This window comes from Pelodiscus sinensis, chromosome 2 (assembly GCF_052426305.1).
Source record: "Pelodiscus sinensis isolate ZL-2025 chromosome 2, ASM5242630v1, whole genome shotgun sequence".
Taxonomy (NCBI): Eukaryota; Metazoa; Chordata; order Testudines; family Trionychidae; genus Pelodiscus; species Pelodiscus sinensis.
The window spans coordinates 231,212,324-231,230,955 of record NC_143053.1 but is presented as its reverse complement, the minus strand read 5'-3'; the positions used below and the strand labels follow the sequence as shown (position 1 = coordinate 231,230,955).

General features: G+C 40.8%; 1 protein-coding gene across 41 annotated transcripts in view; it reads right to left on the bottom strand.

Moving 5' to 3' along the window:
* Positions 1–18,632, bottom strand: part of SVIL (supervillin) — a 197,412-nt gene that overhangs the window by 85,635 nt on the left and 93,145 nt on the right. For 18 of the 41 annotated variants that reach the window (XM_075922624.2, XM_075922625.2, XM_075922620.2 and 15 more), the window contains 2 exons: positions 10,650–10,716; positions 5,221–5,312 (listed from right to left, as the gene is read on the bottom strand). Coding sequence is in view for 16 of the 41 variants with exons in the window: in XM_089776760.1 (XP_089632886.1) it covers positions 5,221–5,312; positions 10,650–10,716 (159 nt within the window). In the remaining 25 variants the exon portion in view is untranslated. Of the gene's footprint in view, positions 1–5,220; positions 5,313–10,649; positions 10,717–13,414; positions 13,840–18,632 lie in introns of those variants that run through there. The other 23 variants (XM_075922608.2, XM_075922609.2, XM_075922614.2 and 20 more) reach the window with 9 other exon arrangements.

Genomic DNA, 18,632 nt, shown 5'->3' with positions numbered 1-18,632 from the left:
ACAGGTCAAACTGCGCTGACCAGCAAGGTCCAGGTGTTTTTCCAACAGTGACTGGCAACTGAGCTAAATAAATAGTTGTGGAAGAACAGATTAAGGCATCTTAAAGTACAATTTGTAACTGGTTGCTGCAATACAGGACCTTTAATGATAATGGGTGGGAGAGTAGTGAAAGTAAAAGCAAAGTAGAAAAAGCCTGGAGCATCCATTGACATTTTCTCATTTAGTCTGATATCTAATTAAATCAGAACTGAAGAAACTTTTGAAGAAATTAAGTTCTGTTAACTAATATTTTGCTTAAATAAATGGCTTCACCTGGGACATTAGCTGTCTTAAAGGCTAGTCCTGCAGATTTCTACTTCTTCAAATTTATTTAGGCCTTTTCGATTTTATGTATTGGTTATACATACACTATACAATTTCAAGCTAGTCAGACCTCTTTACCCTCATAATCTCTTCACCCCAGGCCACAATTTTATGTGCAATTAAAAGGAGCAATGAAATGATTACACAGACTCGCTTGAAAATTCTTTTGTTATATAAAGAGTAGAGAGCTTTCATGTTTACTATCTGACTATTCCCCTTCCCGCTCGCCAATTACATACAGCTGTATTTACCAACAGACAATCACTATTTTTGGTTCATTTTACAAAATGTCAACTTCATTTTATGAAGTCTCCTTTAAAAAAAAAAAAAGCCAAACTTTAGCAATTAAACTGCACTGTAAATCTCTCGCATACTTAGGCTGCAATTCTAAGTCGAGCATCAGACTCAGGAAGGTTCTCTCTAACACCTTCCCAAACAAGATGGAGACAAAAAATGGCATAGGCCTACTCCACAATGTTTTGCATTTTTCCCCCACATACTTCAAGTTCCAAAAGGCAATTTCAGGCATGCAGATCAACATCTGAATAGCACTTTCACCAAAAAGCTTTCTTTCTGATTATGCACATACTCTCACTCTCTATTGGGGAAATATTTTAAATATAGGCAGGTAGTCTGCTACTGCAGAATTGTGTTATTTGCTGGATCTCATACATTTCTCTTCTGAAGACACTGGCTGGCTCTTGCAAGCCCATCTAATTGGGTTTCCTTCTTTACTAAGGTCTGCAATTCTATGTGTATGCAGATGCCAATGCCATGCCTGTTTACGGTTCATTTATTCTGTAACCAAACAGAATTATACTGTCACACAGACACATCGGGAAAATATTGCTTTAAACCAGTGGTTCCCAAACTTTTCAGCATCACGCCCCCTTTTTGATTTTTGAGAAACCCTCACACCTCCCCCCCCCCAAATAGCAGCAAATCTTGTTGAGGAGGTGAAAAAAAAGGAACTGATGGGAGATGAGAAACAAAAATAGCAGCAAAACTTGGGGTGGCAGAATGGGCGGGGGAGGGCTGGGTCACCTCACGCCCCCTCCCCCCGGAATTTCAGCACGCCCCCCCAGTTTGGGAACTCATGCTTTAAATGAATTAGCAACTCAGTAGTGCTTATTTAAGCTTTAAAGACTAACAAGATGGTTTATTAGATGATGAGCTTTCGTGGGCCAGACCCACTTCCTCAGATCAAATTTGATTTGTATTTGATCTGAGGAAGTGGGTCTGGCCCACGAAAGCTCATCATCTAATAAACCATCTTGTTAGTCTTTAAAGTGCTACATTGTCCTGCATTTTGCTTCAACTACCCCAGACTAACACGGCTACATTTCTATCACTATTTAAGCTTTATACTGCAGAGCATGCAATGTGTAACCATGTAACAGCTAGAAGCTTTAGCAGTTACATGGTTACATTTTTAAACAAATTTTTACATTCTTAATTTTTACAGCTCTGTTTTAAGAGCAAAAATAATTAAACCTTTCACAATTCCCACACAGACAACAGGCATATGGACTTGTTTTATCATACTGGTAGATTAAAAATTCACCCCTAGAGCACCACTCCTCGTCTATAGTTAATATAGGTCATAATATTACCCTAATAGCTCACATTAACTCCCTTTGAATTGAGAAAAATCCAATCAACTGATAAAGATTTTCAGTTTGATTAAAATCTGTAGGCCAAATTATACTGCACATAAGTAGGAAACTCCATCTTCAGACTATATCATCAGAAATAGGTGCTGGCTCACCTATGCATAACAGGGTTGCAAAGGTGTCAGTGTAATTCCTATCAAAAGCCCTTTAATTATAGGTGGTATAAAAGATTCCATACTTGATTCTTAGAGCTGTAGGGTGCATCTGGACAGCACCCTTCTTTGAGAATAAGCTACGCAATTTGCAATATGCATAGCTTATTCAGAGTCTAAATCAAAAAAGCTTATTTTGAAATTTGTCCACACAGTCCAGACGTACAACAAAGCAGTCTAGGTGTACACAGATAAGTTTGCTGAGCTGGCAGTTAAAAACTCATAGTTTTTCCAATAGAAAATTGAACAAATCTTATACCTACAGCTAGATGGTCTCCCTCCGCCCCACAAAATACTTCTACAAAGTAGTTTCTATGTAAATTTTAAAAAGCTAGCGGTAGCTGAGCTCTACTGAAAACTTGGTACGTAGTGAGAATGAAACCTCAGAACCTATTTCACTGCATCACTTTTTAAGATAAAATGGCATTTAATCTATACGACCAGAAGAGTTTCTTAGGATGGAGGGTTCAATTAGTTTAAGTACAAGGCATTTGCTGGCAAGGAGTTTTTAATAAAGGCCATTTGATTCCAAGATGGTTTCCCTCCTTGGTCAACCTGCATGTTGTCAAACACAGTTTTTTTCCTCACAGTGAAGATTAAGAGACAATATATGGAGAAGCTGAGGGGGTACTGATTGCTTCAGTATTATGGCTAGCTTATCTACTAAATATTTGAGAGAGTTTGTCTTTGTGTCTGTTCAAGAACTCCTCCTAAACTGGAGGAGCTAGGACCCCCAAATTCAGTATACAGCTTCCTCTTATAACTTAAAGCAAGGTAAAGGTTTGGTTGTTCCAGGAAAATGGAATGTGCCTGGAATGGATTGCTTCTCAGAAAACCATGCAGAATAGACACACACTCACTAGGCAGGTGAAAGGGGCTGACTGGGGGCATGACCTCCTTCCTCCCCAGTCCAGGACTGTCCCAGATCTGAGCCTCCCCCAGGCAACCTTTAGAGATGGCACCTCTTCCCCCCTGATTCATATGGGAACATTGCTGACTGCTCCCCTTCATCAGGGAGCAAGGCGAAAGTGCACAGTTGGCTGCATTCCTCACTCTTGCTGGGGAATGCAGAGGTAAGATGATAGACCTGCCCCAGCCGTGGGACTTGCACCCCTCTCTGAAGCTGCAGTGGCCATGTACAGTCACTTCTCGTCTGGCCCCAAGCTGCTGCAGTGAGAGAGAGGGCTGGGATATTCCTCTCATCTCGGGACAGCCTGCATCCTGAACTCCTTATCCCAGCCCTACCCCAGAGAAATGATTCTAATGAAGCATGTACATTTTCATTTTATTTTCTAAACCCAAAAACTGAATTAAATACCTGAGCAACACTGGGTACAGGCAATCCCTGGGTTACGTACAAGATAGGGACTGTAGGTTTGTTCTTAAGTTGAATTTGTATGTAAGTCGGAACTGGTACATATTGTAGGGGAAACTAGCCAAACATTTCTCCAGAGCTCAGTTTTATTCTCCCACACCTCACTTCCCTCAGTCCTTTATTCTCAAGCTGAGGTGTCTGCTGAGAACAGCTGCTCCACGTCTCCCTGGTCTGCTGGGGGGAGGGAGGAGGCCCGCTAGCTTTGCGTCTCCCTGGTCTGCTGGGGGGGGAAGCAGCTAGTGCGGGGTTGCCTCACCCCGTTTGTAAGTAGGGATCCGATGTAAGTCGGATCCATGTAACCCGGGGACTGCCTGTACATCGTTTAGTATCCAACATTTGATAAATAGAACTTTCTACTGTGTTACACAATTATAGCAAAAAGTGCCCAGTTCAGTGATTGTGAGCTTCTTTCACACATCAACAAATCCATATTGATTTTATATCACAAAGGTGATTACAGAAGAGGAGCAGGATCAGCCATGTTATTCGATAATGATACCTGTTCCACTGTAAAATGTATTGCCACAAATTGTATGCAATCATCATGATGCCACAAATGAGATTACCATGCCGTCTTGTCTGTCCATGGCAAATCTGTGATCTTTTAAAAGAGGGATGAATGCTGCATACAACATCCTGAGTGCTGCAATAGTATGCTTTTGAGTGGGGGTGACTTCCTGATTCCTGCTACATATTATTTTCAAGTCAACAGTTCACTTGATGAAGTTAGCCCTTTTCTGTTCAAGGTCCATCTGTTCACAAATAGCCATTTCCATTTATCTGGATTTTTTCCTTCCCTAATAAAATGTGTTAGGGTCACAAGTCACATAGCATTTTTACTGCTTCATAATTGATTAAGTAACTTGTGATGAGGAATAAAGAAGTGGTGTTTTAAATCTCGAGAATGGCTAAAGGACCAGGAAATTTAACCATTTCCCTAGCTAGAAAGCACACATGTAGCCAGAGGTCACATTCTTAGGATAATTAGGCTTAGATGGCATTTGTTGGCTACTCATGTGTTTAGGTTTACTTTTTCCTCAGAAAAGTCAAATAATTGCTTGTGTGGGTGTATGCACAAAGGTTGCCATCATGTGCTTCTCTGGACTGTTTACCATCTGCGACAGGGGCTGAGGGAACTCAGTCTCATTCCTTCCTGATCCCATAAGATCCTATCTCCAATAAGGTGTACTATGCCCTTTGAAGGTATTCTAGTACATAAGCTTAAAATTCACTGAGCATTTATACAGGAAACCTCAGTGACTTGGATCGCTAAAAGGTGAACAGAAAAAGGCTGCCAACACAACCAATGAAAGTACTTTTGTAAATTTAAGCAAGTTTTTCTTCCTATACTAAGTATTCATGTAGCTCTACTTATAATGTCTGCTGAAAGTTTTGAATTTTAGCTTCTGTCTGACCTTTTGGAAATTAGGTAAACAAAACTGAACTCCACAGGCAATGATTTAACAAATGACTTATATAAAAGAGTATATAATTTCTGTATTATTCTCCTCCTTCATTAATACAGCCTCCACTGGGAAGTGAAAACTAATTTAAAAGCCCTGTGTGCCTATTATGAGTCTCAGATATGTCTTGAACCATTCTATATTAAGTTTTGTTGCCCAATGTGCATACACATACACTTACATTCTTTACCTACCTTTTGGAAGCACTGCTAAAAGATTAGCATCAATATCCTTTGTGCTATTAGCAAGCTCTTCTTTATCCTCTAATGAAAATTCTTTCTGAAAACTGAAAATAATATCTGGTTTACCAAGGTGTGAACACTTAGGCAAGCTACACAGAGGTTTTTTATTTTTTCTTGATGCCCTAACATACAGAAACAAAGTATATTTGCTATGATTTCAGGAGAGAGGGAAAAAAAAGGCTAAACCTCCATTAATGGGACAATTAAGTAGACTAGTAAACAGAAGCAATCTAAGTGCAGCAGTAGGTTTAACATAATATAAGTAGTACACTTACGAAAGAGAAAAGAAACTGAAACCAAAGTCAGGCTTTACTGAATTTGGAAGAGCGAGTTAGAACAGACATTACTCCATTCTGCATTAAATTATTTTTAACAAATAGTCTTGGTGAAACAATCCTTTATAAATAGCTTTAATGTTAACATTTCATACAATGTTGCAAGTTATATTTTTTTCAGTATTATGCATTCCAAACAGAACACCGTTAGTACCATTAATACGGCATTTCTCATATTTTTTATATATATCTCAATAGATAGAACACGACTTTTAGAATAGCAAGCCATTCAACATTTTTTCTTTAAAAAAAGTTTGCTTACATGAGAAGAACAAGTCTTGTTTAGCGTTATTTCAGATTATAATATAAAATGCAGGTGTTATACCTGTCTATGGCCACATTTTCACTAATGGGAAGATCAGCTCTGCGGTGGTTGATCTTCTGGAGTTTAATTAACAGGGCTAGTAAAACCCCACTAAATTGAATGCTGAGGGCGCCCCTGTCAACACTTGTATTCCTTGATTTGCAAGGAGTAAGTGAAGTTGACGGGTGTTTGGAGTCATTGGGGACAGTTCACTGAAACCATCTACTCAAGAGGATTAGGAATAACTTAAAAATGGACAGAGAACATTGTATTGCCTCTGTATAAACCTGCAGTACACCCACATCTTGAATAATGTACGCAGATGTGGTGATCATCTCAAAAAATATCTTGGCATTGAAAAAGATCAGAAAATGTCAGCAAAAATGATTAGAGGTTTGGAGTGGCTGCCATATGAGAGATTAATAAAACTCTGGCTTTTCATCTTAGAAAAGATGAGACTAAGGGGACATAGGACATGGTGGATAAAGTAAATAAGGAAAAGTTATTTACTTGCTTCCAAATAGGGGGCCACCAAATGAAATTGATAGGTAGCAGATTTAAATCAAACAAAAGGAAATCTCTTCACGCAACACACAATGAACCTGTGGAACTCCTTGCCAGAGAATGTTGTGAAGACTATGACTTTAATAGGGTTCAAAAAAGAACTAGAGAAATTCATGGAGGTTAGTGTCTGTCAATGGCTATTAGCCAGGATGGGTAGGAATTGGGTCCCTAACTTGTTTGTCAGAGGCTGGAAATGGATGACAGGGGAGGGATCACTTGATTCCCTGTTCTCTTTATTTCCTCCAGGATACCTGGCATGGCCACTATTGGAAGACAGGATACTAGGCTAGATGGACCTTTGGTCTGACTCAGTATGGCTGTTCTTATGTTCTTACAGGGGGTTGCTTGATGTTAAAAAGCAATAAAGCAATTCACAAATGCTGAATATGAAAGTGAAGCAGACTGACACTAAGCACAAGCTCTGAATTCAGGTCTACCTAAAATCACGTATAAGGAAACATACACGATTCTGAACATCTTTAGCCAATCTATTTAGGAAGGTACAGTTTATGCAATCCAAATTAAGGATGTTTACTAGGTTCTTAAGATTACCAAGGATGTGGTGTAGGTATGTGAAGGTTTGACCAGATAACTGGTAAGCCTCACCCTTTTCTATAAAACAACCAACTGTAGTTGGACCATGTAATCTGTCATAATATTGAGCAGAGTTACTACAATTAAACTATGACAGATTACATGGTCCAACTACAGTTGGCTGTATTATAGAAATTCTTCCATAACATTACTTTATAACTTTATAATCTAGTATAGTCATAATTTGCCTCCCATCCTGACCATCACAGATAGAGGATATAATTACACTGTATCCTACTATACACCTATATTATCCTTGTAACAAATTTTCAACAAATAGTATATGGAGTATGTACTGTATTCATAGAGAAATTCCCCTACTACAGTGGGACAAATGCCCACTTAAACAATATTAAATATGTTTATTGGCAAACAAAATTGAACTCAAAAGTAGTGAGATTATGGTAACTAAGGACTATGGCTTCAGTGCTGCAAGTCATTGGATGAAAAATTTTAAGATGCTGACAAATCATTTACTTCTCATTTTCCCTTTAGATGGGGAAAACATTTGAGGGGTCCCTCCTCTGCTCCATTAGTTATTCTCTCCTGGAAGAGCTGTTGCAGCTGTAGTTAGCAGCTTCTGTTGGGGCAGATAATCTATGGTCTCTTGATTTATATGTAATATAGTATTTTAAAAGCGCCTTTAAATTCCGCTGCAGCTCCCACATTTTAGCAATATTAATTTCTCCTTCCAAAAGCTTAAAAGCTTTAAAAAAAAAAAAGTAACATGATTAGGTGCAGATTCTAGGCTGCTGCACTAGAAACATTTGGATTGGTTTACTTTACTGTTAAGCACTTCATTTTTTATTATTAAAATGATTTCTGGCATATACTCAGGATTTTTACTATTCACCTTTCTTGCATTTTTCTGGCTGAAGTTGAAAATGTTATTTTATCACCTCCTCTTACGTCTTCTCCTCAACAAAGACATTGTTAGATCTGGATTCTGTACAGGATTTAGAGAACGAAATACAGGCAGTCCCTGACTTACGCGGATCCGACTTATGTCGGATCCGCAGTTACAAACAGGGCTGCCCCAGAGTACACGGACTGCGGGACCTCACGGTCTCGCCGCCAGTGTACTCGGGGCTTTGCTCTGCGCTGCCCGAGCTCCTCCTCTCCCCCCCCCCCCCCCGCGCGCGGCTTTACAAAGCCGCGGGGAAGCCGGCGGCGGGGCAGCCCAGGCACGCCTGGGGTGCCTCGCTGCCCGAGCACCCCCCCTCGGCTTTGCAAAGCGCGGGGAAGCTGGCAGCGGAGCAGTCCAGGCAGCCTGGGCTGCCTCGCTGCCGGAGCCTCCCCGCAGCTTTGCAAAGCCTCGGGGAAGCCAGTGGCGGAGCAGTCCAGGCGCGCCTGGGCTGCCTCGCTGCCCGAGCCCTCCCCCGCGGCTTTGCAAAGCGCGGGGAAGCCGGCAGCGGAGCAGTCCAGGCGCGCCTGGGCTGCCTCGCTGCCCGAGCCACCCCGCGGCTTTGCAAAGCCGCGGGGGGGTGCTCGGGCAGCGAGGCAGCCCAGGCGCGCCTGGACTGCTCCGCTGCCGGCTTCCCCGCCGCGGGGGGGCTCGGGCAGCGAAGCAGCCCAGGCGCGCCTGGACTGCTCCGCTGCTGGCTTCCCCACGCTTTGCAAAGCCGCGGGGGGGGGGGGGGGCTCGGACAGCGAGGCACCCCAGGCGCGCCTGGACTACTCCCCTGCCAGCTTCCCCGTGGCTTTGCAAAGCTGCGGGGGGGGCCTCCGGCAGCGAGGCAGCCCAGGCCGCCTGGGCTGCTCCGCTGCCAGCTTTCCCGAGGCTTTGCAAAGTCGCGGGGGAAGCCGGCAGCGGGACAGCCCAGACGCCCCACGGCTGTCCCGCTGCCGGCGTCCTCAGAGGCTTTGCTCCCCGTCTCCCTGGTCTGCTGGTCTCCAGCAGACCAGGGAGACGGGGAGCAAAGCCACGGAGGACCCAGGCGGCGGGACCGCGGTGCATCTCGGTCCACCGCCCGTGTCTTCCTGGTCTGCTGGGGTGGGGGGGGGGGGGGCGCAGCTAGTACCCCCCCCCCCCCCCCCGAGCAGACTAGGCTTTTCTCCGGACGCCTGTGGCAGAGCAGCTGGGGTGCTGCCGGTTGGTCCCGCAGCACCGCTCTGGGCGCTACTGGTCCAACCCAGCAGCACCCCAGCTGCTCTGGTCCTGATTCAGCCGCTGCTGGTCAGTTTCAGCAGCGGCTGAATCAGGACGCCTGGGGCAGAGCAGATGGGGTGCTGCTGGCTTGGTCCAGTAGTGCCAAGGAGCGGCGCTACTGGAACAACTCAGCAGCACCCCAGCTGCTCTGCCCCAGGCGTCCCCAAGTCAGCCGCTGCTGAAACTGACCAGCGCTGACTACAGAAACCCCGAGGCAGAGTTGCTCTGCTCCTGGCTTCCTGGAATCAGCTGCTGATCAGTTTCAGCAGCAGCTGACTTGGGGACACTTGGGGTTCTTAAGTTGATTCTATATGTAAGTCAGAACTGGCGGTCAGTTTCAGCAGCGGCTGAATCTGGATGCCAGTTCCGACTTACATACAGATTCAACTTAAGAACAAACCTACAGTCCCTATCTTGTACGTAACCCGGGGACTGCCTGTATATCCTATGGTTCCAGCTGAAAGATGTCTTGTAACTACATTCAGAAAGCCTGATCTAGATCATGGGGTATCACAAGCTCCTGTTTATTTTCAGACATGATATAAAGTGGTGAAGCATTTCCCCCAGTGAAAGTTTAACAGAATAATCTTCAGGAATCTACATGAATCATGTCAAATGTGTCTTAATAGCACTTCCTTGTCTCTATATTTTAGTTTGTTCCTTTAAATTCAATCACTTTTTTTGTGCTGCATGAGAATTTAATAATCAAACTAGCTTTAGTGCTCTCTCCTGACAATTGTTGGGCAGGAAGCTGATTTTAGACAACAGGAATTAACATTTGAAAAATTTACCTGCCACTGCATTATGGAAAGTTTCAATAGCTGCTCCCTTAACCTAGTTACAGATCCAGAAGCAAACAGCAATTTGACTCAAATCCCATTGGCAAAAGTGTTCAATCATTACTTCCTCCCACCTACGTCACAGATATATCAGGGATATATTGCTTCAGGATTTAATATTATAAACAGAAACATATCATAATAAAAACAGATTTGCTGCCCTACAAAATGGGCATACAAGTCCTTGTTTCTCATTCTTTTCTTACATCATTTCCTTCTCTTGTACTTTGAAAAGAAAAGATTTAGATGTATCCCACTTTAAAGTGTTCCTAGTCCCTTTCCCCTTCAATGCACAAAGAATATGATGGCCTGGAACAATGAAGGTGGACAGCAAGAGGCATTTAAAAAAAATAAGAGGTACTTTGTGTATTAAGAATCCTGTTGAGCAAATGCTTAAATAAGTTATTCCAAGATGCCTAAGTAATAGGCAATTAGAGCTTTGAATACCCAGTTCAGATAAATAGCTTTTTATCCAGTTGTTACAAGGCAAGGAATCACTTTCAAAAAGTCAGAAGCTACACAGATTCAAATGGTTATTACAGGTTAACTTACTATCCAGAAACTGGATCAATAAAAGGAATCTTACAATAATTTACCTTAATGCTCTCCTCCTTTGATGAAGTTTTGAGGTTTTAAATCTGACTGAATTCTCTTTGTCAAAATCTGTGAAAGAAAATTTTTAAAAAACACGGTAAAGGTGGTGTGTGTTACTATGTAGCATTTAAACGGCTGTATTATTATTATCTCAAATCTTTGATGTTGGAAAGTGTAATTCTTGGATTCTATCGTTTAATGAATACGTACTACTGCATGCCTAACATGGGACAACTTAAAGTCTTGAGAGAAATAAAGAGATCATGTGTGCTAGTAAGTTTTTAATACAGTTTGACAAATAAATATAGTCAAGTAGTTTAAACACAATCAAGACTGGGTCAGAATCCACACAATTCTAACCACTACTCTTGCTGCATCTTCCTCTGTGACCTTGGGCAACTTACTTAAGCTCTTTGACGAAGTTTCCCTGATGATAGTACAATAGACATATTTGCCCGTTTAACATTGAGTATTGAGTTTAAGGTTTATAAAACACTTTGAAGATGAGAAGTGTTATCAGATCACATCATAACAAACATGGTTTGAATCCTTACGTTATAAAAACTGCACATTCAATGCAAAGAAGAGTCGGAAAAATATACGCAAATTGTGATCCACCGAAGACGTGGATCTACATGGGGCCAAATTTCAGAAAACCTCCTCTTTCAGAGCATCCCTTATTCCGCATACAATGAGGAATACAGGGATGGCGAAAGAACTAGTCTGCTTTTTCAGAAACTGTTCCAAAAAAGCAGATGCATTCCTTGGACATGGCAGAGCTTTTCCAGGATACCTCTAGTAGACAAAGCCTGAGAAACATACCCATCAGGCAACTGTGCTAGAAACCAGCTAGCAGCTCCTAGTGGGGCAACAGCCTTTAGACCCATATGCACTGAACTCAGTTGTTTCAGGAGACCAAGATACAGAATGGCTGATCCTTGATGAAACTGAAGGATTGTTGCATCTTGCAACGTAGACTGCTACATGACCAATACTTTCACATTTTTCAAGGACATGGTTAAAAGCTTGTTATGTGCCATGAACACCAAAATGGTCTTGTGGTGTAACCATGCTGATGGACAACAGGTTTGCCAATATTACCCAACACAGTTATTTACAGTCTAGATAGAGCCTATGATGTAAGCAAGGGATACAGGTGCAACCATAGTTTAATTCAGTTTAATGTAGATAGTTACCAAGAGCTACATTTTCAAAGGGTCTCATATCAGCACAGCCTTTAAAAATTGCTTGCTCATTCTCTCTTCCCATATCTTTAAAGGGAGACTAATTAAATGGGATTAAAAAAAAAACACTAGAAAACATAAACCGATGACATTTTTCTAGAACATTGAAATACACAGAAAATATTCAGTATTTCAAACAGTCTTGTTAACAAGTAAACAGCATTATTTTAGTCTACACAGACATTATCATTTTTCTTGTATTTTGTTGACATTTAGTTTCTTTCCAGCCAGCTACATGGAAAATAAAGCTCATTAATCACACAGCAGAGACAATTTCTAAGACTAGCTACAATGTATAATAAGCAAAGATTTACAAATGGTTTACAAATCATTACACTAATAATTTTAAAAAATGATCCAAACATTTTCTAAAAAGGCCATATTTATAATACTGTAAAAGCACAAAGGATAATAATTCTCCACAAAAAAACTAAACACAGCATGAGTTTGGTTAAATCAAAACCACGCATGCATAATATTTACAACTATTCTAATAGCATATAACCCATCTTATAGTTTTTGGTACAAAAACAGCTGTCCACTAAGAAAACCACATGTAGTTCACAAAAAAATTCCTCCCCATGGCAGGAGGGAGAGGCAGGAGAGCAGCTTTCATCATCTGAAATTTGAAGAAGGGAGAAGGGGCAGAGGCTCACAGAAAGACATGATGCCATGAAACACATCTAACAGCAGTTAACATTTTTAAATTCCTATACACTTTATAGGGCAAATTCATCTGTTCCCACAAAAACTTGTGTCTCATATGCAGCTATGATATTTTATGGGTACCTCCCCCTTGGTTCATTCACATGATGAAGACTTGTTAGTATGTAATAAAGTAACTTACTGTCACAATCTACTAAAGTAACATATAAATAAATAAAAACCACTGAAAGAATGGCAAAAAGGTTCCTTTCAGGAGAAATTAACGGGTCCACAGAACAATCATTTTAATGTGGTTTTATTTCAATAGTTACTCAAAACATACACAGTCTAGTGTACTAAAGAGAAACCACTGCAAATGTAACAATACTGCATTCCCTCAACAACCACAGGAAGACTAAACACACTTAAAATTATTTCTAATAAGGTTGTAAGTATTTGTATTTACAATTCAGAGTATGTTTACTTCAGTGTTAAATTATGAACTTGCTTATGAGTTTAACCATTCAATACAGTCCCACTCCAATCTACAAAACAGTGGTTAAAAACAAAAGCTGTTAAAATATATGCAGTTAGAATATTAAATTAGGAAATCTGGACAGTCCATTCCAGTGTTATTCAGTACATTTAAAAGGCCTTAATTCAACTTCAAGCTAAGCTAATTAGAAGATCCGTCTAATCGGATTTTTGAAAAGTGACCTTTGAGGAAATTATAAAATAGAATAGATGTCAAACTGAGTACTGATTACTAAAGTAGCAAACGCTTCTATGCAACAAAATGTACGCATAGACATTGAGAAAAAAAAAAGCGGGGGGGGGGGTATCAATTGCATTTTTCTCTATCCACTTTGAACTCTTACCTTGCTCCTCAGAGTATTTAACATTTCCCAAATAGCTGGAGATCCAAGGATTTCTGAACATGGTTGCACAGACAAAGGATTCGGCAATGAGAAACTACAATAGGAGCTAATTCTCAACCAGCCACAGCCCTAGGCCCGTCTAAGCAATACTGTGTAGAGATTTTTCATAGCACAGGACTGAAGCTGTCAGGCTATTGCGTCCCAGGGAGAACAGTAAATGCATAGCAATAGGCTGCAAAGTAGAGCAGCTCAAGCCCCGTAATCAGATTACAAACAGAAATTAGGCACATGAATGCTAAAACAAATTGGACAATGGTGATTGGGAGATTTAGAACATTGCTACTTCAAAACTCTAGCCAAAATCACAAATTATATTCTATCCAGAAGATATTGCAGAAACTCAATAATCTTTACAGGAAAATACATTTCTTTCCAAAAGAGGCGTAAATCCTTCTTATCTCTAATCACAGTAAACTGCAAAGAATGCTTAAACAAAGTAAAACACAGCAACTGGGCTGTCAGAAGACTGACTTTTAATCATATCATTATGCTTAACACTTTGCCCATTCAATAGGCCAAAAAGGAATGTTTAAGCAGCCAAGATTTATGGGTAACATATGAACGAAATTACTGGTGGGAGAAGGGGAGTTAAGAACAGATACCCGGACACTCATTTTAATTTGAGACAGAAGGTGAGGAACTGTAAGACAATTTATCTAACAAATACAGCACAGCTGCCACATTTATTTTAAACTCAACTTTATAGGTTTTGGATTCACTGGTAATTTCAAGAGTGAGCATGTCAGGATCCTTTATCTTCTGTTATAAAAATCTGGAAGCACTTCTCCAGAATGGTGCAATAAACTCTAACACCTCTTTTGTTCTTTTGGTGACTTCATTTTACTACTTAGATGAGCCAACAGGTCTGCTTTGTAAAATAAAGACTGACTGGGAAAAAAAAATCCACACACAGTCTCCTTCCCCCCCCCCTCCTCAACCACAGAGAACCACTTAAAATATCACTAGAAGGCTAAACAGCTACCAGGAGGTTGCACCAAAAATAAAACAAGACCCACCCCCCAAAAAACAACAACCCAAAACAAACAGTCAAACCCTGATTACAAAGGGAAACAGCAAAATTCCAATTCATTTGCAAATTCGATACAATCAAATTAGGCCTGAATAAAGATTTAAACCGGTTAACACGCTACAAAGGCAATTTCCACTTTCTTGATATTCACATCTCCCCCTCAGCTGCTGTGAATGAGCCACATATACCTGGACTTGAGTAGCCTCATTAACACTGGTCCTACACTGGATAAGTAACTTTCCTATTTGTGTACAGATATGCCCTGCCTCTAATTCCACTCCAATTCATCTGATGAAGTGGGTTTTACCCATGAAAGCTTATGCATTAATAAATCTGTTAGTCTTTAAGGTGCCACAGGACTCCTCATTGGTTTTGCACCTACAAAATGTTATCTTATGGGTGTTCAGGCATACAGCACTGCCTACTTAAGGTTTATCTACACTGGCAAGTTACTGCACTGACACTTACTTGCTCATGAGTGTAAAAATCATACCCCTCCCAAGTGCAATGTGTTTCAGCACTGCCAGTGTAGACAGGCTCCTGGCCCTGGGAGCTATGCCCCTCGTTGAGGTGGGTTTTTGCTGGAGTGTAATCATAGTGTTGCGCTAAAACAGCAGTGCTTTAATCTGTCAAGTGCCAGATTTGCTACCTGGGACAAAGACTATGCTGTTACGCACCTGTATGCATCTAACACAATGGAGTCCTGATCCATGATTGGGGTCTCTCCAACGCTACCACAATACAAATAGAGAAGCTATTTGGATTTAATGTTAGGAGAGCGCTAATGCAAAATACATGGACCATTCGAAAGAAAATGTTAATTTCAGCCAGTTTGCCATAAAGTGGTATAGATGCCTTCCAGGCTGTTTAAAGAAAATAAAAACAAATCACTTTAGTGTTTTGGAGAGGGGAGGGGAGGGAGAACAGGACTTATTACTTCTCCCAGTTTCTTTAAACAACTTTTAGATGCTTAAATCAGGAGACAGGATACCACAGAGATATAGCCTGACATCTCCTGTAACCAGATCTACTTATTGAAATTTTGGGGGGGTGGACAGGTAAGTGCAATAGGAAAGGAGGGAGCCATTATCTTCATGGACCCATTTTCTTTGTGATGGGCCCAAATGCCTTATAGCTATTAACTGAAGTTATCTTGTACTTCTTCACTCCCCCATATGTAAGTCTTCTCTGGGACTTGAGCCATCATCTTGCTTGTGGTAGATACACAACATGCAGGGGGAAAAAAGGATATGTAATCTTGGAAGGACAGCATAACTTCCAAAGATCCCTCTATGAACTCGGTAATTTTAAATGAATTCTTACTCATGGTGTTCAAACGCTACTTATAGGATGCATAAATAAGTCTGAGTTTCCAGAACAGCTGCCAATTCCACCGTGAAAGCAGAACTTATGACTGACACCACTGTGGGTAGGACTTCCTCTTCTAGTGTTCAGGATTGATGGTTCAAGAATGCAGGAGTTAGCTCATGAGTGTAAAGATAACTCCTTTGGAGAGCTTAAAGTGCAGGGAAGGAACAGATTAACAGCAACAGAGAACATCCATATCTGAATTGTCCCCTAAATGATCATTTGGTCTAGAACTCGGCATCAAGTTCTCCTCAACTGAAACTGGAATTATTTGCCAACTGCTGCTCTGTGCAAGATTCCATGAAGACACCCCACTGATCTTAGAGCTAAATACCATGTCTAACATAGCATTCTGTGACCCTATATTACTGGCACATCATACTAGGATAATGGGTCTGTTCCGGTCCTTCAGAATTAGTTCAGTTGGAGGCAGAGGATTAAAATACAATAGCAGTGTGGTGCCATGCAGAGACGGAGAATTTGGACACATACTTCAGTCTTCAAGAATTTCTTCATGCTCTGTATAATGAGCAAGCCCACCTTCCTGCCAATACACACAATTTGACCTGACATCCTTTATGTAAAAAACAAATTTAATAGGGCCCATGGGATTAGCTGAGAGATAAGACTTCTGTTACCAGCCCCATAAGAGGAGACATCAATTTGGCATTAAAAACAAAAACAAAAACAAAAACGTTTACACAGGAAAACATGTGTTAGCAAGTAGAAAATAAATGAAATTATCAGTAGAGCTCAGTTTTTTACTGTGTATCTGCTTAGAAACTGCTGCCATTTCCTAGGATAAATCTTTCTCCTGGAGAGGGAGATCTTGGGATTTCAAGGTGGCTATTCTGTCCTTTAAAACAATCTAGTGTTCAAAAGCAGAAGCATGGCCATCTCCTTGAATAGTAAAGCTGTGTTATAGATCTGATAATATTTCCTTTCCCATCCCACCCCACCTCCCTGCCCAACACAGGAGCACAGCTGGAAGCTAAAATTGCAGATAAATGAGCAAATTAGGTTAAGCATACACTTCTAATCAAAAACAGACTGCCTACAAAAGATCTGTTGGCAGCTGAAGATTGTTCTGTAACTTCCCTCAGGAACTGGGGCAAAATGACATCATTTTGTTTGGGGACAACGGTCATTGTAAATCAAAGCTGGAACTCAGACTGCTTGTAAGCCTCTCTCAACTTACAGTATGGCGTTGTCTTGGAGTCAGCCCGCTCCCACCCCCTATCATGACATTTACAAAAGCTGAATTTTAGTTCGTAGGAGTTTGTACACAAGCCTCTCTCTGCAATCTGGAAAGCTAACTGCTACATTGTACAATGACATCTGAGATTGTGACAATCACAGAACATCAAGGACAGTGGGAACATGAAACAAGAACTAAACGAAAACAGCACAAATTCAGGACAAAGTTGTATTTTTCCTAATATTTCCAGAGAAAGGCGCGTGCGCACATGCACACCCCTACAGTCCCCCTAAATAAAGTATTTTTCCTATGGTACATTGAACAGGAAATGATGACTCACGCTATGTTGAAGCAAGACTGCACACAGTTAAAAATAATTAATATATTGCAGGTTGATGACATTAGTCAACCTCACATACACTCATTACCCCCTCTCCCATGTATACTGGCAAGTGTTTTTTTCATTTTCTTTAGTCAAGGTAATTTATGCAGATTTCTAATCCTGGATAAAATTTCCTGACATGAGATCATCCCCTGAATGGAGAGTAGATTTAATCCTCTTCCCTTTTATTTTATCATTTCTATTATGCAATAAAATCCCAATACTTACTTGTGTGTAATTATTATGCAAGCAGATTCATGGTCTTTAGTTAGTATTGATATTTTTGATAAATTTCCAAATAAACAGAGCTCTGCATTGCATCACCTGCCTCAGGTAGCTTAAAACAGGTTACATATGAAGAGATCAAAAACAAAGGTAATGGTCAGTAAAGAGGTCACTGAGTATTAGCTATCTGCTGTAAAATGCCAGGTGGTTTGTAAGGACACAGCCCATCCACCTGTTCTATACACTTACACGTGAACTCTCGCTTGGGAAAAAAGAACCAATACTTTGTATGCATCTCAACAATCTTGAAACTCTTTGCATTAGTTTCAGAAAGCATTTTCCTCACTTAACAAAAGGGTGATTTCGTGAAAGAGACCGCAATTTCAACAAGTCTCCTAAAAGGGATCATCAATTGCCTCCAAAAATACTTTCAATTTTAAGAAAGATGGAGGCATGAAGGGATTTCTTCCAGCATTCACTTAATGAATGTCAAGCCAGTAGCATAATTTAAGATCGATACTTTAAAAAAAAAAAAAATGTATAGTTTGAACCTCTCTAGTCCAGCACTCTCTGGTCTGGCAACATCCATGGTCTGGCAGGATTTTAGTTTGTTGGATGTCCACTTATGTGGCTAAGTTTCCTGTGTTCCCATAAAGTTCGTTTACAACCACCAGTCCCAGCTCTTAGTGTTCTGTTATTTAGCTCTAATTTACTCTTAAATGTCTGCTAGGAGTCCAGTAAGCAGTGAAAGTGTTGGTAATGCTGTTAGATAATATTGACCTTCGTGGTTTGGCAAATTCTCTGATTTGGCATTGGTCAGGTCTCAAGGGTTCTGGACTAGAGAGTTTCAACCTGTATTACACATTCATTTAAATTCTCGGTCATATTAGAGAAGCCCATTTTCTCACGCGAGTGATCCACTGTAGCATATGAAGACATCAGCACAACCCAGAAA